Source organism: Phyllostomus discolor, chromosome 9, assembly GCF_004126475.2.
Source record: "Phyllostomus discolor isolate MPI-MPIP mPhyDis1 chromosome 9, mPhyDis1.pri.v3, whole genome shotgun sequence".
Lineage (NCBI taxonomy): Eukaryota > Metazoa > Chordata > Mammalia > Chiroptera > Phyllostomidae > Phyllostomus > Phyllostomus discolor.
Genome location: NC_040911.2, coordinates 65133377 through 65155306, shown reverse-complemented (window position 1 = coordinate 65155306; position 21930 = coordinate 65133377). Strand labels below are relative to the sequence as shown.

Genomic DNA, 21930 nt, shown 5'->3' with positions numbered 1-21930 from the left:
TTTGTTGTCATTTTACTATACATGTTTTTTATCTTCTTTTTCTTAGATAAGCCCCTTTAACATTTCATAAAATAAGGGCTTGGTGATGATGAATTTTCACTTGGCCTTATCTGAGAAGCACTTTATCTGCCCTTCCATTCTAAATGAAAGCTTTGCTGGATAGAGCAATCTTGGATGTAGGTCCTTGCCTTTCATTACTTGGAATACTTCTCTCCAGCCCCTTCTTGCCTGTAAGGTCTCTTTTGAGAAATCAGCTAACAGTCTGATGGGAACTGCTTTGTAGGTGACTGTCTCCTTTTTTCTTGCTTCTTCTAGAATTCTCTCCTTCATTTTAATCTTGGCTAATGGAATTATGATATGCCTTGGTGTGTTTCTCCTTGGGTCCAACTTCTTTGGGACTCTCTGAGCTTTCTGGACTTCCTGGATGTCTATTTCCTTTGCCAGAATGGGGAAGTTCTCCTTTATTATTTGTTCAAATAACTTTTCCACTTGTTGCTCTTCCTTTACCTCTTCTGCTACCCCTATTATTCAGATGTTGGGATGTTCAAGGATGTCCTAGAGTCTCCTCATTTTTTTGAATTCCTGTTTCTTCATTGTTTTGTGTTTGGGTGTTTGGTTGTTTGGTTGTTTTCTTTCTTCTGGTCTACTCCATTGATTTGAGTCCCAGTTTCCTTTCCATCACTATTGGTTCTCAGTGCATTTTCCTTTATTTCACTTAACATTGCCTTCATTTTTTCATCTAATTTGTGACCAAATTCAACCAATTCTGTGAGCATCCTGATCACCAGTGTTTTGAACTGTGCATCTGACAGGTTGGCTATCTCTTGGTCACTTAGTTGTATCTGCTGTAGAGCTTTGATCTGTTCTTTTGATTGGGCCATTTTTTTTTGTCTTGTCACACCTGTTACATATGAGGTGCAGAGCCTTAGGTGTTCACAAGGGCAGGTCAACCCAGTCGCTGGGTTGTGATGGGTTTGTGTGGGTGGGGTCCAAGCCAGATCAATGGTTCTTGCTTCGACCTCTGTCGGATTTCAGTCCCTTCCACCACTTCCCTCAAGCAAACTAGGCCTTTCTGGTGCTGTTTCCCATGTGGGTGGGCTTGTGCTCATTTAGGACCCCATGAGTCTCTCCAACAAACTCTCCTGTGATGCTGGGAGTCTCTCCCTGCACCTCAGCCCTGACAGGTGTTTTTAATCAGTGTACCAAGGCTCTATTTCCTGGCTCTGGGACCCTTGGTTGTGCTGTCTGTCTGGGTCCTCAGTTTCACCTGGTTTATCTGCGTGCAAATATGGGACTGCCAGGTCAGCCAGCTGCCTTGCGTGCAGTGCCTGGCTTCACACTTGCTGCCTCGCTGGGTCAGCCCATCGCCACCCCATGCTGGGGTGTCAGCCTCCACCTGTGTATTCAGGGTCTGCCCGCTGTGGTATTGTGCGCCTTGGATGCCTTACAGGCCCGTGCCACTGCTTTTTGTGCCTTGACCCCTCTCCACCTGGCTGCCTGACTCTGCCCTTCCTACCAGTCTGGATGAATGTGTCTATTTTCACTCCTTGGTTGTCAGACTTCCATACAGTTCAATTTTATATCAGTTCTGGTTGTTATTTTGTTTCTAAATTGTTGTTGTCCTTATTTTGGTTGTGGGAGGAGGCACAGTGTGTCTACCTATGCCTCCATCTTTGCTGGAAGTCCTTATTACTTAGAATATTTCTTGCCATTCTCTTCTGTCTTGCAGTATTTTCATTGCAAAGTCATCATCTACCCTTATCAGGGCTCCCTTGTATGTTATTTCCTGTTTCTCTCTTGCTGCCTTTAAGATTCTCTCTCTGTCTTTGAATTTTGCCATTTTAATCATAATGTGTCTTAGAGTGGGCCTCTTTGGGTTCCTCTTGATTGAGAGCCTCTCTACTTCCTGGATTTGTGTAACTTTTTCTATCATCAAATTAGGGAAGTTTTCCATCATTAGTTTTTCAAACAGGGTTTATATCCTTTGCTCCTCTTCTTCTGGTATCTCTATTATATGGATATTATTATATTTTGTGTTTTCTATAGTCCCTTAACCCCTCTTTGTTCTTTTTGAGTCTTTTTTCCTTTTCTTGCTCTTTCTGGGAGTTTTTTTTTTCTACCTTGTCCTCCAGGTCACTGCTTGGATCCTCTGCTTCATGTAGCCTGCTTTTGATTCCTTCTGGTCTGTTCTTTAATTCAGAAATTGTATTTTTCATTTCCTCTTGGCCCTTGTTGATAGTTTCTATTTCCTTTTTCATGTTGGTATAGTTTGCAGTGAGTTCATCGTAGTTTCCCTGTCGTTTCTGGTAGCTCATTGTGAGCTCATTGAGCTTCCTGATAACCATTGCTTTGAACTCAATATCTGATAGTTGAGTTGCCTCTATTTTATTTAGCATTCTTTCTGAGGTTTCTTCCTTTCCCTTCATTTGGGGATTGTTTCTTTGTCTTCCCATTGTTTGTGAGCCAGTTCTTGTTTGCCTCTGTTTCTTAAATTGATCTGTTCTGCCTTCCTGAGTTTGTGGTATGAACTGCTGTGGTAGAAGACCTGTGAGATTCACTGGTGTAGTCTCCTTGACCTCCTGAACTTGATGCTATTGGGATGCTCTTTGTGCTATTTATGTTTCTTCTCTGGATGTAATTGGGTTTTGATTGTTGTTGGGTCATTCTTTAGTGGGTCCTTCCCTTAGCTGGTTGACTGAGGGTCAGTCTGCCCACCACATCTTGTATGCTATTTTGCAGGTGCAGTCCGTTTTTGTTGAAGCTGATTCTTCTGTCTGAGGTTATAAGGCTTCTCTCTGGCTCTTGTTCAGTTGTTCGTTCCAGGTGATCTCTCCACAGTTTAGTTGTAATTCCAGATTGTTCCTAGGAGACGGTAGTGTGACTTCCATTCATGCCTCTTCCGTCTTGTGCCCCTTTCCATCAATCCTTTGTAACTTTTAAAATCCTGACATTTTTCAAGGAATAGAAGCAAAATCATCATAAGTTTTATTTTACTAAACTGATAAAATCCATTTTAAAATTATAATATGGAGTAAGTTTAGGAATCATTGATTTGATTTTCTTAAAGACCACTAGAGGTCATGAGAGATCTTGAAAAGAAAAAGGTGCTTTGGTTTAGTTGTCTGAAGAAAAATGAAAATGTGTCAACTGTAGATTTTCTTTTCCCAAGTTGAAATAGCATTCACGGTAAAGGACTGGTTTAGCCAAAATACACTGCATTCTGTAACACTACCACTGAATTGGATCCTCTATGAATTTTTTGTTCATTTGTTGATTTGTTAAGATATACATATATACACCCTCTCAGGCTTGAAGAAATGCAGTATTTATGCTATTTTAAGTGACATCAGAAGCAGTTTTTCAATGCTACACTTTTAAATCTAGCTAAAGAAATACAAATCCTCTCTGGATGTGGAAAATGCCATCAGATAGAAGAGAGGAGGCCCTGCCAATATTCTGAATGCTAAGGTGGCATATTGCTACAGCTGCTGTTGTTATAGTGCTTAAGTATGAACTTTCCATCTGTACATTTCCAGTGGTTTCTTTGCTTGCAAGAAAATGTGTACCCTTGTGCACTTGAGGAAAAGCAGCCTGTAGATTTTCCTCTAGGATTGTAATTGTACAGCAGAGTGGTCAGGATGCTTGAGATGTTGAAGCAGTATTAGGGTCTGCATGTCACTAAAAGACCATGCCAGCCATCTGGAAAAGTTCTGTGGATTCCAAGCATCACAATAGTCCTTGAAAGCCCAGCTAACTGGCATAGTAGAAATGACAAATGAGTTTGTTCTTTCTTGTCCTACCTCCCAGGAAGCCAGTGAGAGCCATCAGGTCCCTGTAATTTTTCACCTTACCTTCTCCTGGATTTAAAGGACATCTATACCTCAAGTGAGGTGTCCTTGAGAGGCTGTTGGTTTTCTTCAGATTTGGATTTTACTTCATTTTTATCTGTCATGTTTTTCAGAGTCTGACGGACATTTAGGTGCCTGAGCAATCAACCAGCCTTTATGGGATTGGCCTTTTGATTCGAAAACAAGTTAAAATAAAATGTTTTCTAACTATGTTAACAAACATGGTTGCCTCTTCTAAGCCATGTACTGAATGAAAGAAATACAGAAATGCTGCACTTCACTCAGAGAATGGTGCCATTCTAATTGTATTTTATGTTGGTAAACCTTCCATAGTCATCGTGCTGAAACTCTCCTATGTAGAACAGTCACAGAAGTCATGGGTGCCCTCCTATCTGAGTGACAGGTGGTGTACATTGCCTTGGAGTACTCGAATTTAAACATTTTGACAGATTAATTGTTTTTCGTAGCCAAGGTGTTTTGTTTCTGTGGGGCTGGACTTTGTCATATGCCATTTGAGACTCAATGAGGCTGATGCCATACTTTATCATTAGCACTGGGGGCTGATGTAAGATCATAAATTATCAGGTGGCATACTGCTGATATGGAATGCATTTAGCTGAACAAGTTCCTCTTTATCTGTTTTGGGGAAGAACTAAGGGAGAAACTCTTTAGAACTCCACCATTTAGATCTTGCCTCTTACTTTTTTTTCCCAGAAGAACTAGTATTTTCCAGAAGAATGATTATGTATAGCTTTGTTAATGGGCTGCTGAGGGATCGTGATTAGTCTTATAGTCCTGGGTCTCACCAAACCTTTTTTCTTGATTTTTATGTCCATAGGGTAATATTTTTGTGTCCATCATATAGACAAGTCCATGGGACACAGTTTATTTTGGTGGTAGCAGTCTTAATCCACTTAAAATGATTAGGATATTGGATTATTTTCCTTTTATTTAAAATAATTATCTCTTTAGATGCACACTTTTATAATGTTCAATGGATTTGTTGGCTTTTCTGCCTTAGAACTTGAGGGTATCACCACAATGTACTCTTCCCATGTATCACCACATTGTACTCTCCCCTTCTATCCTTGTCCCTGACCCTTTTATAGATGAGAAACCAAGGTATAATATAGAAGTGACTGGTCAGGTTTCTCAGGAAGTAGAGTCAGAAGCTAAGTAGAGGGGCTGTGAAGCTGCCAGCATGGGGCACAAGCCCCTCACCTAGAAAACAGGCTTAGCGATGGCACTCCTCAGCACTTCAGAGCATGTGGAACACTGGACGAGGTGCAGGCATATGGAAAAGTCCCTGTCCATGCTGGTCGCCATTGTTGCACCTGTGCAATGTGTGCAGATGTCAGATGTCAACAAAACCAGACACTGGTTAAAGTGGTAAGGACAGATTTTAATCAATAATAACTATTGTGATAGTGAAAAGAGTTCAACATGAACTGAGTTCAACTTCAATTTGTACAAAGGTGACTAGTTTTAAAAGGAGAATGAAGGAATAGGGACAGGGTGATAAGGGGTCCCATAGAGTCAGGGAAGTGAAAAATTATGTAAAATGGGCATAGGGATTGGTCTACATGAAACCCATATGAGCTTGCTAACTGGCACTTACTGAAAGTTGGTTCCTACCCTACCACAGAAACTGTGAGACAGGGGCCCTATCCACAGCTGTTTTCTGGAACAAGCAGGAATTTTTTTTTTTTTTGGCATCCTTAAGCTTTCTTAGGGAGGCACATTAAGGGGTGGGGCGGGGGGAAGAGTTGGGTCATCCTAGGGATGTGGCCTTAAGCTGTTAGAAAATATGTTAGTGTTTGTTCAGGTCTTTATAGGCCAAGCTTGAAGCCTAGTTAGAAGAGGGCTCAGAGTATCCTGGCTAGATTTGGGTCAAGAAGAGAGTCTTTGTCACAGAAAAGCACAGAATTCCCTTTTTGTCCCCAAAGAGTATGCTCCTTGCTAACAAACATGCCCTGCACTGACATTAACACCAGAAGTGGCCAGTGAGTATTCAATGATGACCTTGGGTTTCTGGGAAAGAAGGCTGGAGAGTGTGAGGTGCAGGTTAGCTTTGAAAGATGCTGGAATTTGAAATATGTGAGGAGGTCAAAGTCCTGAATCAAAGGAAAAGAGGTGGAAAGAGGAAAGATGGTGAGACCTGCTTCTAGGAACAATGAGTAGATCAACTTGTGTCATTGGTGATAAAGATGGAAAGATGGAGGCCTTAAAAATGAAGCTAAGGGCTCTGGCTCATCCCAGAAACAGTGGGGGCTGGCAAAAGCTTTTGAGTAAGGGAGTGAGGTGAAGAAAGCAGGGTTTAAAATGGTTTAGTGATAGTGGATGGACTGGGAGATTGTATACCTACAGTGGCCAAGGGGCAACTCATGCAATGATTCAAGCTTTTGTAGTGATAACCTCTTTCGTGCATTGATTATAAATATTTTTCAGTTGTCTTATTGACCCTTCCTACCTAAGCAGTAATAACATTAATAATCATATTACATATTGTTATAATATTTACTGTCTTTGCGGCACAGAGACGTTAAGTGACTTGTCCAAGGTTACAGCTATTAAATCCAGACCCCGCCATTCTGGCTTCCCAGCCCAGGCCGTGACCACTACACTGTATGGTTTATTTCTCTAATCTTTTCAAAATTGCACCATTAGCCTTTGATGCATTTATTGTGGAGCCTCAGTATACCCAGCCATAGATGACATACACACAAAAATAGATGGGCAAGTGGTCAAGGACTAGTTTAAAAAAATTAATGCAGAGCCAAAATAGTTTGTGAAATAGTCATGTCTGTCCTAAAAACACAGTTGGTGTTTGTTTCTGGTTCCATGTTTTTGATTCACCACTAGAGAATCCTTCTGATGCCTGGCATGTAGAATGGTATTGTTGGGTGACATAATACCCAGGTTGATAGTATAACTAGCAAATATCCTGGTTGCCTGGATAAGGATCCCCTGCTGTCTCTCCTTCCAGGGAGTATTGACAAGAGGTTAAGAATAAAGTTCAACCTGGGGAGTTATGTTTAAGCTCACCTAGTTGTCATCTTCTGTGTGTGTGTAGTGTGTGTTTTTCCCTTCTTGTGCCATGGCCCATTGGATAGCTCTTTCCTTAGCTCTCAGGTTTTATAGGCCGAAACCTAGTTTTTATTTTTTATTTATTTTTTTGTGGGGCCTTATCTACATAAGTGTGTGTGGGTTCTCCTCTACATAATTTATTTATGTTTTTCATTAAGTATTTTTATTGATTGTGCTATTATAGTTTTCCCAATTTTTTCCCCTTCATCCCCCCTCCACCCCGCCCCCTACCCTCCAGCATCCCCCGCATCTTAGTTCATATCCATAGGTTATCCATATAAGTTTTTTGAGTCTTGTTTCCTATACCATTTTTTATCTCTCCCCATCTGTTTCATGCCTACTAATTATGCTTCTTCATCCCTGTACCTTTCCCCCGCCCATTCCTCCCTTCCCCCTCCCCACTGAACTCCCTCTGTGTGATGTCCATTTCTCTGGTTCTGTTCTTTTTCTGGTTGTTAGCTTAGTTTTTATTTTCATTGTCTTTATTTTCTTTTAGGTTTATTTGTTGGTAGTTGTGAGTTTGTTGTCATTTTATTGTTCATATTGTTGATCTTTTTTTTAGAAAGGTTCCTTTAATGTTTCATATAATAAGGGCTTGGAGATGATGAATTCCTTTAACTTGACTTTATCTGGGAAGCACTTTATCTGCCCTTCCATTCTAAATAAAAGCTTTGCTGTATAGAGTAATCTTGGGTGGTGTTCCTTCCCTTTCATGACTTCAAATACTTCTTTCTAGCCCCTTCTTTCCCACAAGGTTTCTTTTGAGAAATCAACTGGTAGCCTTATGAGAACTCCTTTGTAGGTAACTGTCTTCTTATCTCTTGCTGCTTTTAGGATTTTCACTTTGTCTTTAATCTTGGGTAACTTAATGATGATGTGCCTTGGTGTGTTCCTCTTTGGGTCCAACTTCTTTGGGACACTCTGGGCTTCCTGGACTTCCTGGAAGTCTATTTCCTTTGCCAGATTGGGGAAGTTTTCCTTCATTATTTGTTCACGTAAGTTTTCGATTTCTTGCTCTTGTTCTTCTGCTGCCACCCCTATAATTCAGATATTGGAACGTTTAAGGTTGTCCCAGAGAATCCTCAGCCTCTCTTAATTTTTTTAGATTCTTGTTTCTTCATTCTGATCCAGTTGGATGTTTATTTCTTTCTTTTGTCCAAATCAGAGGGGACAAAAGAAAGAAATAAACCTGCTTTGAGTCCTGGTTTCCTTCCTGTCACTGTTGGTTCCCTGAATATTTTGCTTTATTTCATTTTGGGTATCTTTCATTTGTTCTTTCATTTTTTCAACCAAGCTCAATCAGTTCTGTGAGCATTTTGATTACCAGGGTTTAAATTCTTCATCAGATAGGTTGGCAGTCTCCTCATCACTTAGCTCTCTTTCTGAGGTTTTGCTGTGTTCTTTCATTTGAGCCATATTTTTTGTCTTGGTGCAGCTGATAGGTTGTAAGGGGGAGTGTCCTTAGGTATTCACCCAGGCAGGGCAACCATCTTTGCTATGCTGCCTGTGTGGGCAGCCAGAGAGGGAACAATTCAGTTTGCCTGCTTGTCTCTAGTGCACTTTCCAACAGACTCTTGTAGCAGACTATACGTATCTCTCACTGGGGCAACCCCAGTCTTAACCCACAGTCAGTTCTGAGTCTCAGTTTCCCTCTTAAGTCACTTCCTCTATGTAGCTCTGCCAATTGGCAGTCAGCCTGGACCCCCAGCTGTGCACCTTACCAGTCTGGTTGTTCTAGTTGATTATTTCTTTAATTCCTTGGTTGTCAGAGTTTCATGCAGTTTGATTTTCTGGCAATTTTGGTTGTTTATTGATTTAAAAAAATTATTTTAATTGTTGTTCAAGTACAAATTTCTATCTTTTACTCCCATCCCAGCCCACCCACCCAGCCCTCTCCACCTCCCTCCCATTTTTACCCACCCCTAGTTTTTGTCCATGTGTCTTTTATACTTGTTCCTGTAAACCATTCCCCTTTTCCCCTGAAATTCCCTCCCCTTTCCCCTCTAGACACTGTCAGCCTGTTCTCTATTTCAGTGTACTTGGTTATATTTTGCTTGTTTCTTTGTTTTGTTGTTAAGGTTCCTGTTAAAGGTGAGATCATATGGTATTTGTCTTTCACTGCCTGGCTTATTTCACTTAGCATAATGCTTTCCAGTTCCATCCATGCTATTGCAAAGGGTAGGAACTCCTTCTTTCTTTCTGCTGCATAGAATTCAATTGTGTAAATGTACCATAGTTTTTTGACCCATTCATTTACTGATGGGCACCTAGGTTGCTTCCAACATTTGGCTATTGTAAGTTGTGCTGCTATGAACATTGGGGTGCATAGGTTCTTTTGGATTGGTGTTTCAGGGTTCTTAGGATATAATCCTAGAAGTAGAATTGCTGGGTCAAAATGCAGATCCATTTTTAGTTTTCTGAGGAAGTTCCATACTGCTTTCCACAGTGGTTGTACAAGTCTGCAAATCCCACCAACAGTGCACTAGGGTCCCTTTTTCTCCACAACCTCTCCAACACTTGTTGTTTGTTGCTTTGTTTATGATGGCCATTCAGACTGGTGTGAAGTGGTATCTCATTGTGGTTTTAATTTGCATCTCTCTGATAGCTAGCGATATTTAGCATCTTTTCATGTGTCCTTGGATCCTCTGTATGTCCTCCTTGGACAAGTGTCTGTTCCAGTCTTTTACCCTGATGCACACTCACCGGCCTGCAGTGAGCATGGAATCCTGTGGATGGCTTGTCAACACATGAGAAAAACATACACAGAGACAACCAGGTCCTGTAGGGAAGTAGGAACAGAATGGCCACTCTCTTTAGTGGGGAGCGCCCCGTATCTATCCCCAAGCAGATTTTTATTGAGAATACAGACTTAGTTTGTGGATTCACAGTCTGGCAGAAAAGATCAAAAGAAGTAGGTGATTTACAAAGGTGCAGACAGAACCCCCTGTGATTCTGGGCAGAGCTTGGAATTTTATCATTTGAAAGGTCTAACATGGCTCAAAGGGCTAGTTTTGGTTTCCTGTCTGTGCCTTCAAATTCTAATCTAATAACATCCTCCAGCAAACAGATCTCACAGGATCTTGCATATTCTATGTCCCAGGCCTGATTACCCCGAGGTCCACCATTTCTGGTCTGGGTTGCACTGCCCCTGCTATTTCCACAGGCCTGAGTTAACAGAGAAGACAAAGACAGCCAGGAGACTTGGATTATTCACTTCTAAGAACAGGGACTCAGGCTTTGACAAAGCCGAGGGGGCAGGGGTTGATGTCCATCACCGCTTTATTTCCACAGCCCCAAGTCCCTTCCCAGAAGCCTCTACGTGATCATGCCTGTCTTAGGCGATTCCCTTCGTGGGAAATCTTACCCGTCATTGGCTAACTGATCAAGCTTAGGAGGTCAGGCACACAACAGGCAGCATTCATGCCAGGGAAATAAGTTTTGTCTCCTTAGTGGCTCCTGGTCTAGAGGTCTCTCACTTAGCGTAAGTCATGGGGTGTTACAGCTTCCTGAGACCAGGCAGGGCGGTCCCCAACATTGCCCATTTTTTGATTGGGTTACTTGTCTTCTTAGAGTGCAGTCATGTAAGTTCTTTATATATTTTGGAGATTAAACCCTTGTCTGAGATATCTTTAGCAAATATGTTTTCCCATACAGTTGGTTCTCTTTTTATTTTGATACTGTTTTCTTTAGCCCTGCAGACACTTTTTCTTTTGATGAGATCCCATTTGTTTATTCTTTCCTTTACGTCCCTTGCTCTAGGGAACATATCACTAAAAATGTTGCTGCGTTAAATATCTGAGATTTTCTTGCCTATGTTTTCCTCTAGGACTTTAATAGTGTCATGGCTTATATTTAAATCTTTTATCCACCTTGAATTTATTTTTGTGTATGGTGTAAGTTGGTGCTTGTGTTTCATTTTTTTTGCACGTAGCTGTCCAGTTCTCCCAACACCATTTGTTGAAGAGGCTATTTTTACTCCATTTTATGTTGCTGCCCCCTTTGTCAAATATTAATTGTCCATAGAGACTTGGGTTTATTTCTGGGCTCTCTGTTCTATTCCATTGGTCCATGTTCCTGTTTTTATGCCAGTACTAGGCTGTTTGGATTACAGTGGCCTTGTAGTATAGTTTAGTGTCAAGTATTGTGATCCCTCCTACTTTTCTTTCTCAAAATTGCAGCAGCTATTCAGGGTTGTTTATGGTTCTGTATAAATTTTTGAAGTGTTTGTTCTATGTCTCTGAAGTATGCCATTGGTACTTCAATAGGGATTGCAATGAATGTGTAAATTGCATTGGGTAGTATATACTTTTTGATGATGTTAATTCTTCCAATCCGTGAATATGGTATATGTTTCCATTTATTTGTGTCTTCCTTGATTTCTTACTCCAGTGTTGTATAGTTTTCTGAGTACAGGTCTTTTACCTCCTTGGTTGGGTTTATTCCTAGGTATTTTATTTCTCTTGTTGCTATAACAAATGGGATTTTTTCCCCTGATTTCTCTTTCTGGTATTACATTGTTGATGTACAAAAATGCCTTTGATTTCTGGATATTGACTTTGTATCCCGCTGTTTTGCCAAATTCGTTTATTAGATCACTCAGTTTTTTGACGGAGTGTATAAGATTTTCTATCTACACTAGCATGTTTTCTGCAAACAATGACAGTTTCATTTCCTCCTTTCTGATTTAGATATCTTTTATTTCCTTTTCTTGTCTTACCACTGTGGCTAAAACTTCCAATACTATATTGAATAGAAGTGGTAAAAGTGGACACCCTTGTCTTTTTCCTGATCTTAGTGGAAAAGATTTGCTTTTGCCCATTGAGTATGAAGTTCGCTGCAGGTCTCTCATATGTGGCCTTTATTATGTTGAGGAATGCTCCCTCTATTCCCACTTTGCTGAGTATTTTTCTCATAAATGGGTGCTATACTTTATCAAATGCTTTTTCTTCATCTATTGATATGATCATGTGGTTTTTGTCTTTGCTTTTGTTTATGTGATGTATTATATTTACTGATTTGCGAATATTGAACCATCTTTGCATCCCTGGGATGAATCCCACTTGGTCATGGTGTATGATCTTTTTAATGTATTGTTGGATGCGGCTTACCAATATTTTGTTGAGGATTTTAGCATCTATGTTCATCAGTGATATTGGCCTGAAATTTTCTTTCTTTGTTGTGTCTTTATCTGGTTTTGGGATTAGGATGATGCTGGCCTCATAAAAAGAGTTTGAGAGTCTTCAAACATTTTGTATTTTTTGGAATAGTCTGTGAAGGACAGGGATTAGTTCTTCCTTAAATGCTTTGTAGAATTCTCCAGTGAAACTATCCGGACCTGGACTTTTGTGTGTTGGGAGTTTTTTGATGACCTCTTCAATTTCATCAGCTATTATTGGTCTGTTCAGGCTTTTTGCTTCTTTTTTATTGAGTTTTGGAAGATTATATTTTTCTAGAAATTTGTCCATTTCACCTAGGTTTTCAGATTTCTTGGCATACAGTTCTTTGTAGTGATTTCTTACAATCCTTTGTATTTCTATGGTGTCAGCTGTAATCTCTCCACTTTCATTTCTGATTGTTTTTATTTGGGTCTTCTCTCTTTTTTTCTTGATGAGTCTTCTTAAAGGCTTGTCGATTTTGTTTATCTTTTCAAAGAACCAGCTCTTGGATTCATTGATCCTTAGAATTGTTCTTTTAGTCTCTATGTCATTTAGTTCTGCTCTGACCTTGGTTATTTCCTTCCTTCTGCTTGCTCTGAGCTGTCTTTGTTGTTGTTCCTCGAGTTCTTGTAGACGTAGGGTTAGGTTGTTTGTTTGGAATGTTTCTAACTTTTTTAGGTGGGCCAGTATCACTATGAACTTCCCTCTCAGGTCTGCCTTGGCTGTGTCCCATAAGTTTTGGGTTGTTGTTAGTTCGTTTCCTTTTGTTTCCAGATACCTTCTGATTTCTTCCCTAATATCATTCTTGACTCATTCATTGTTTAATAGCATGCTATTTAATCTCCATGATTTTGAGTGTTTTGGGTTTTTTCCTTGGAGTTGGTTTCTAGCTTCAGTCCCTTGTGATCTGAGAAAATGCTTGGTATGATTTCAATTTTCTTGAAATTGTTGAGGCTTGTTTTGTGTCCTATCATGTGGTCTATCTTTGAAAATGTCCCATGTACATTTGAAAAGAATGTGTATTTAGCTTCTTTGGGATGGAGGGCTCTGTATATATCAGTAAAGTCCATTTCATCTAGGGTATTGTTCAGTGCCACAATATCTTTGTTGATATTTTGATTGGAAGATCTGTCCATTTTTGATAGTGGGGTGTTAAAATCCCCCGCTATAGTTGTATTGCTGTCAATATCTTTCTTGAAGTCCTCTAAGATTTTCTTTATGTATTTGGGTGCTCCTATGTTGGGTGCATATATATTTACAATATTTATGTCTTCTTGGTGGATTCTTCCCTTGAGTATTATGAAGTGACCTTCTGGGTCTCTCTTTATGGCCCTTTTTTTGGAAGTCTATTTTGTCTGATATGAACATTGCTACCCCAGCTTTCTTTTCCTGTTCGTTTGCTTGGAAAATTTGTTTCCAGCCCTCCACTTTCAGCCTATGCAGGTCTTTTATCCTGAGGTGGGTCTCTTGTAGGCAGCATATGTGTGGGTCATGCTTTCTTATCCATTCAGCTATTCTGTGTCTTTTGATTGGAGCATTTAATCCATTTACGTTTAAGGTTATTATTGATAGGTACTTATTTATTGCCTTTTATGTACGTGTGATCCTCTCTCACTCTCTCTTTTCCTTTCTTTCCTTAAAGCAGTCCCTTTAGCATCTCTTGCAGAACTGGTTTGGTGGAGGTGTATTCTTTTAGACTTCTTTTGTCTGGGAAGCTTCTTATTTGGCCTTCTATCTTAATTGAGAGCCTTGCTGGGTAAAGTAGTCGTGGTTGCAGACCTCTGGTTCTCATTACCTGGAGTATTCTTGCCATTCTCTTCTGGCTTGAAATGTTTCCATTGAGAAGCCAGCTGTTAGCCTTATTGGGGCTCCCTTGTATGTTACTTCCTGTTTCTCCCTTGCTGCCTTTAATATTCTCTCTTTGTCTTGGTATTTTGCCATTTTAATTATGATGTGTCTTGAGGTGGGCCTCTTTGGGTTCCTCTTGATTGAGACTCTGTGTTTCCTGGATTTGTGTGACTTTTTCTCTCATCAAATTAGGGAAGTTTTCTATCATTACTTTTTCAACTAGGTTTTCCATCTTTTGCTCTTCGTCTTCTCCTTCTGGTATCCCTATTATACGGATATTATTACATTTCATGTGGTCTTGCATTTCTCTTAATCTCTCTTCATTCTTTCTGAGCCTCTTTTCCTTTTCTTGGTCTTTCTGGGTGTTTTTTTCTACTTTATCCTCCAGTTCACTGATCCAGTCTTCTGCTTCATTGATCCTGCTTTTCATTCCTTCTACTGTGTTCTTCAGTTCAGAAATTGTATTCTTCCTTTCCTCTTGTCCCTTGATAGTTTCTATTTCCTTTTTCATGTTGATATAGTTTGCTGTGAGATTGTTGTAGCTTCCCTGTAGTTTATGGTAGCTCATTGTTACCTCATTGAGCTTCCTGATAATTATTGTTTTGAACTCAATATCTGATAGTTGAATTGCCTCTTTCATTTAGCATTCCTTCTGAGGCTTCCTCCTTTCCCTTCATTTGGGGATTGTTTCTTAGTCTTCTTATTGTTGGTGAGATGCTTCTTGTTAGCCTCTGTTTCTGAAATTGATCTGTTCTGGTTCCCTGTGATTACGCTGTGAACTTCTGTGGTAGAATACCTGTGAGATTCAGTTGTGAAGTCTCCTTCATGTATCCTGGTGTTCACAGCTTCCCCCTATTTTTTTTTTTTTTGTGATCAGAGGAGTAAGGCAAGATGGTTTGAGACAGTAAGACAGTATTCTATGATATTTACAGTACCAGCCAGTAGAGAAGAGATGGGAGATCCTTTGGCTACATGTAGTGTTATCCGTGATCTTCCATGCCACTAGCCACATTTTAGAAAGGATGGAAAGAAGATAAGACTCTTATTGGGGCGGAAAGGCTTTTTAATTGAATCTAGAAAGCTGTGAGGCTGTGGGAGGTCAGATTCTGAGTTAGGGTGGGAATAGAGATTGGTAAATAGTAGTAGTGTTTAAAAGAATAGAGACAACCCCCATAATAATATTGTTCAGGAAATTATGAATTATGCTTAGATCAGGGAGGGGCATTGTGTAGTATTTACATTTATGTGAACTAGGTCTTATTTACAGTAATATTAAAGCAACAATTGTGGCAGAATCTATGAGATCTAGATAACAAGAATAAGGAGTATAGAACCTTGAGTGGTATACTAATGGAACACAAATGAAGGACAGTAAGTTATCAACACACTGTGAATGAGATAACTGGGGGAACCTATCAAACGACAGTATAACCAGCCAAGCAAAGAAGATTATACAGAAAGAAAAAGAATACCAAAATACTATTGAAATAAAAAATGTCAGAAAAGTGAGAAAAAGATAATACAAATTTGCAGTAACTTGCAGACTCAAAAAAAAAGGGGGGGGAAGCAGAAGATGGAATGCAGCAGAGGGAAATTTGGAGTGGAAGGAATAATACTACGATGAAAGGAAGAGAAACATAAGGAATTGAGAGATAAAAAAATAATAAGAATTAAGAAATAAAAAGTCACTTATAAAACAAGATAAAAATCAAACAATCAAACAACAGCCAAAAACAAAAACAAAAACTTCTTGTTGGTTTCTAACTGGCCAAACCAGTTTTTCTGGTCTTGCTGGCTTCAGCAGGCTGAGGGTCATTTGGAATGCTTTTCACTCTTCCCAGTCAGAACTCAGTCTCTGAGTATTGTCCCCAGGGCTAGCAGTGCGCTCTCCCCAGAGCCCATCTGATGTCTTCCCGCAGGACCCTAGGTGTGGGTATGGGCACTCCTAAGCACGTTCTCCGGAGCTCACTGCTGCAGTCTCCCGGGCTCTGGGGCCCCACAGAGCTCCTGTGTCTTTTCCGGGTTCATGGTGCAAGCCCCGGGGATCGCAAGGGGCCGCGTCCTTCCCCCAGATTTCACCGCGGCGGGCTCTATGTTCTTGGGAAGCACCCGAGTCTTTTCTGGATTCACAGTGCTAGCTCCGGGGATCGTGAAGGGGCACATACTTACACCAATTTCCTCATTGCGGGCTCCAGGAACCCAAGAAGCACCTCGTCCTTTCCGGGTTCACAGCACAAGAGTCGGGAATCCTGAAGGGGTGCGTGCTTCTCCGAGTTCACCACCGCAGGCTCTAGAAACCCGAGAACACCTGTGCACTTTCCTTGTTCAGGGCCGTGGGGTCTGGGTCTTCCACAGGTCCACTTTCTCACTGGGTTGGGGGCGCAGGTGCACAACCAGGCTGCCCTTGGTCACGCAGGCTGGGAGCACTTACCCTTCCCAGGGCTATGTGTGAGTGTTTGCAGCCCCTGTGTGACTGTCTCCCAATCTAACTCCCCTCTCTGTGCCTTAAAGCAACAAGGCCTCCCCTGGTGCTGCTCAATCCTTGTAGCCTGGGGAGGGAGTGTGCGTGCCCTGAGGCAGACCTGGGAGCACCGGGCCTAGGGGCTGCAACCTTCCTGGTCCCTGTGCTGATCCCTGGGTCCTTGTTATCCTGAAGTAGTCTCCTTACCTTCTGGTTTTTCAATGTCTGCTATAATTTTTGATGTCCTGTTTTCATAAATGTTGTGATAACTGAGGCTCCTTGCTCTGTTCCTCCACAGACCTGCAAGTTTCTCTCCCCTGCATAGAGGAAGGGGATTACGCTCTCTCCAACAAAGCCACCATCTTCCTTAATTATACTTCTTATTCCTTGTACTTTTTCCCCCATTTTCTGCCCCCTATCCCCACTGATAACCCTCCCTGTGATCTCCATTTCTGTGATTATGTTCCTGTTCTGTAGTTTGTTTTTATTTTTTTTTTTAGTTTCAGTTGTTGATAGTTGTGAATTTGTTGTCATTTTACTGTTCATATTTGTTATCTTCTTTTTCTTAGACAAGTCCCTATAACATTTCATGTAATAAGAGCTTGGTAAGGATGAACTCCTTAAACTTGACCTTATCTGGGAAGTACTTTATCTGCCCTTCCATTCTAAATGGAAGCTTTGCTGGATAGAGTAATCTTGGATAGCAGTCCTTGCTTTTCATGAGTTTGAATACTTCTTTCCAGCCCCATCTTGCCTGCAAGGTTTCTTTTGAGAAATCAGCTGACAGGCTTATAGGAACTCCTTTGTAGGTAACTTTCTTCTTTTCTCTTGCTGATTTAAAGATTTTCTCCTTATCTTTAATTTTGGGCAATTTAATTGTGGCGTGCCTTGGTGTGCTCCTCCTTGGGTCCAACTTCTTTGGGATTCTCTGAGCTTCCTGGACTTGCATGTCTATTTCCTTCACCAAAATGGGAAATTTTTCTTTTATGATTTTTTTCAAATAAGTTTTCTGTTTCTTGCTCTTTGTCCTCTTCTTCTGAAAACCCTGTAATTCAGCTGTTGGAACATTTAAAATTGTCCTTTGAATTCTTGTTTCCTCATTCTGTTCTGGTTGAATATTTATTTCTTCCTTCTGGTCCAAATCATTGATTTGAGTCCCAGTCTCCTTCCCTTCACTGTTGGTTCCCTGTATATTTTCCTTTATTTCACTTGAAATAGCCTTCACTTCTTCCTATAATTTGCATCCATATTCAATCACTTCTGTGAGCATCCTGATTACCAGTGTTTTGAACTCTTTATCTGATAGGTTGGCTATCTCCTTGTTACTTAGTTGTATTTTTTCTGGAGCTTTGATCTGTTCTTTCATTTGGGCCATCTTTCTTTATCTCAGTGAACCAGGTACATTTTAAGGAGTGGAGCCTTAGGTATTTGCCAGGGCAGGAGAAACCCACTTCCCTGTGTTGTGGTACTGTATGAGGGGAAGGGGTCAGAGAGGAAACAATGTCCCTGGCTTGGCTCTTGCCCTTCTTTCACTTACTTCCCTCACTTTCCACAAGTGAATTGTGCCTTATCAGGTGTTGCTATGGTGCTGATTCTAGATGGATGGGCTTGTGTACATTCTAGGACCCTATGGGTCCTTCCAACCAACTCTCCTGTGAGATTGGTAGTTTGTCTCACTGCTGCATCCCCCACAAATTTTTACAGCAGAGGTTTTGAGGCTTTATTTTCCCACACTGGAACCTTGGGTTGCATGGTCTGTCCTGCTCCCCCATTTTTCCTTCTGGTTTATGCACACCAGAAGGTGTGCATGTGGGATTGCCTGGTCTGCCAGCCACTGCCTTGCTGTCTGTGTCCATGAGTCTGTGTTAATTACCATCTCTACCTTTACAACCTCTCTGCCTTGGCAGCCTAACTCCACCCCTCTTAGCAGTCTGGATGAATGTTTCTTTGTTAACCCCTTGGTTGTCAGATGTAGGGTAAGTGGAGGCAGTTTGGCTTCCTCACCCAGGTATCTGGGTAACTAAGAGAAGAAGTGTTCCCACAGCCTTGGAGGGGCCTGATACCCAGTATTCTCATAGCCTTGAGACTTGGTCTGATAAACTGTTCCCACAACAAGTGGGTTCACATGGGCAGAATTATGTTATGTAATGCTCTGGCAATTTTTTGGCTTTGTTACCTTCTAGTACTTAAACGGGTAGGGACTCCCTGCTGGGGACAGTGATGATGAGAGACATGCAAGGGGACAGTTCAATTATGGGTTCCATGCTGAAGAGCAAGGGCCACGACATGAGACATGCAGATAGACACGGAGCTTGCAGTGTGCATAGCTCGCCTGCCCATGAATAAAGGCATGCCAAACATCCTAAGAGCTCTGTGAATATTGTTCCATCTGCATGAATGCCATGAACCTGTCAGGCCTTGAAGGGTGGCAACACATCAGACTTCCATACAGTTCAATTTTCTGGCAGTTCTGGTTGTGTTTTGTTTTTAAATTGGTTGTTATCCTTTTGGTTGTGTGAGGAAATGAAGCATATCTACCTACACCTCCATCTTGGCCAAAAGTTATCCCCAAATGTGTGTATTTTTAATAAGAAAAATATTAGGATATAAATATGAGAACATCGCAGAGGGGTAAAATAGAACGCTACTAAATATAACCAAGAATATACTAAAAAGAAAAGAATGTTAAATATGGCATTAAAATGTGTCTAAGGACCAGCATCACCATGCTGCCATAAATCTTGGATCCTTTCTCTGCCACACACATGCACTGGTTGTCAAGGTCATTCAGAGGGTCCTGAGAATGGAGTGTTTGATGTGGACATCCCCTGGGTGATAAACACAGCTTTGTTACCTTTAAATTAGCATTTCCTCCTCCATGGTAAGTGTTGCAATATCTCAGGAATAAAGTATACCCTGGGCCAGTGTTGAAGAAATATATAAACAGTATTCAAATTCTTTATTGTAGTACTTCTCAGAGTCTTTGATCCATAACTGTGACACTCCAGGAGGGGATTTATAGTAGGAAATCGTTTTTAGACAGTGGAATTCTTTTGGGGAGAGGTAGAGGATTCTAGGGATAATGTCATAGAAGTAGTGTTCTTTGGAACACATTTGGGCCATGCTGCCCCCAGCACCTTGTCCTTTGGCTCATAGCAAATGCTGCTCTTAATTTCATATGCAAACATGCTGAGTGTATTCCCTCTGCCTAGAATTTTTCACCCCCAGCTTTTGACATAGCTTCCTCCCCTTCTCTTCATTCATATTCTCAGAGGGGTCTTCTCTGACCTCTTGACCACATCACTCCATACTAAAGCACTTGTCACTATTTGAAATGTGTGAAATGATGTATTTGCTATACTTTTATCATCTGTTTTCCTGTTAGAATGTAAGTTCATTTCATTTGCATGTTGCATTTAGAACACGGTTTGGCACATAGTAGGTGTTCCTTGGAAAGAAATAGCACTGAAATTCATTAAGCCTTTCTGTTAAACAGGGTGGAAGATCATGATGATCTCATGCCAATATTTATGCACCAGGACACAATTTTGAAAGCAACTTATGGTGAATACTTTCTGGCTGAACTAATAGAGGCACAAGACAAAGATAATCATGCTGTCGTATGTGAGGTTAGTAATTAATCCACGTAGTATGAGAAATGGGCGAAATAAGCAACGTTGCCCCTGGTTTTGCCCAGCACCCCTAGAGTTGACATTCTCTTTTCCTTCCCCATGCCCTTCCAGGTGTCATGCCAAGCCAGCTTCTGAGCTGTGGCATCACACTCCTTCCCAGTGCTAACTGACTTTAGGTTTTCAGGTTTGTGTGAGGTCTTCCCAGATGCCCAGGCTGCTGTAGATTATTTGCTCTGCCTTTAGCAGTAAGGGTTAAAGTTAGGGTGAGGGGAAGAAATCCTCCAAGAGTATCTAGGGGGCTTTTCTGGGACTCCAAGATTCCAGAGTCCAGAACTTATAAACCAGCATCCTGCTGGCAGGTGGATTTTGTTTGACTTGGAAAGTAATTTTTAACTATTTTTTTAACAAAATTTCACACTTAAAGAAAACTTATAAGCACCCCAATTCCCTAAATGTTAACACTTTACATTTGCTTTGTTACTCTTTGCTTGCTCTTTCTCTATATCAATCTCTTTATATAGAGATAAATATATATTTACCATATTTTTTGGACCATAAGACTCACCTAGGTTTTAGAGGAGGAAAATAGGAAAAAAAAAATCGAAGCAAAAAAATGTGGTAAAATATTTAATAACATAGATAACATAATATTTCACCAATGCAAATGTAAACAGAACTCAGCTGCAGCATTAACAACCTTTATTCCTTCCAAATTGTATGTGTGTGAGGGGGTGCGTCTTATAGTATGTATTTTTATGGTTCATAAAAATATGGTATGTATTTTTATGAACCGTTTAAGTGTATTATACAGATGTAGTGCCCCTTCACCGACTATGTATATTTCCTAAAAACAAGGATGTTCCTTTTCATAACTATAGTAGAGTGATCTAGTCAAGCAGTTACCTGATCTACAGACCTTATTCAGATTTTACTGACAGTCCTCATAATGTCCTTGTTAGCAGATGTAAATCCAGATCATTCATTGAACTCAAGTGTCGTGTATCTTTAGTCTTTTGTAATCTGGAACAATTTCCTAGTCTGTCTTTGTCTTTTATGACAATGACAGTTTTGAAAAGCACACAGGTCAGTTATTTTTCACAATGGCTCTCAGTTTGGATTTGTCCATTGTTTTCTCATGGTTTGATTTAGGTTATTATGATTAAATTTGGTTGGATTAATGGCTAGCATTTAAAAATTAGGAAAGTGTCTATAACAATCAGAATTTCTAGCTTTTCTGGAAAAATCTGAAGGCTTGCCATTAGGGCCTGCTTTTCTGCAGGCCCCGGGAATTGGAACTTGGGAGTGACTGTCACTGCAGGCAGTTCAGAGGCCTTACAGCCCTGGGGCTTCATGACCCCTCAGGCTGGCTATCTTTCCAACTTTTTACCAGCCTGGCCCTGTGACCCAATCAGTTGTGACCACTGACTCAGAACTTGCGCTATAAGTGTCCTGCTTCTGTAGTGTCCATCCAGGAAAGCTTTACTGAGACCAGAGGTAGAGATGGTAATTAACACAGACTCATGGACAGACAGCAGTATGGTGATTGCCAGAAGGAGGGGGGGATGGGTGGAGGTAGAGGAAGGGAAAGGGGAGAATAAATGGTGTTAGAAAGAGGGTTGACTTGGGGTGATAAATACACAATGCAAGATGATGTATTGTAGAACTGTATACCTAAAACTTGTGTAATTTTATTAACCAATGTCACCCCAACAAAATCAATTTTTAAAAAAGAATAAAAGAAAGAAGGATGAAACTCACACCCTCTGATATGCCAGTCATAGACCCAGAGGTCTACACCAAAGGAAAAGGATGAAAAGGACAAAAAGGAGAACTGGCAAGCTATGTTGCATTGGTGTGTTTCAGCCCAGAGCAGTGAGCAGGCCTACCTAGGAGCCCAG

At 40.8% G+C, this 21930-nt stretch overlaps 1 protein-coding gene across 1 annotated transcript in view; it reads left to right on the top strand.

Annotated features, from left to right (window-relative positions):
- Window positions 1–21930, top strand: part of CFAP61 (cilia and flagella associated protein 61) — a 382310-nt gene that overhangs the window by 70817 nt on the left and 289563 nt on the right. The window contains 1 exon segment of the mRNA XM_036009477.1: window positions 19897–20029. Within this exon segment, the coding sequence (XP_035865370.1) occupies window positions 19897–20029 (133 nt within the window).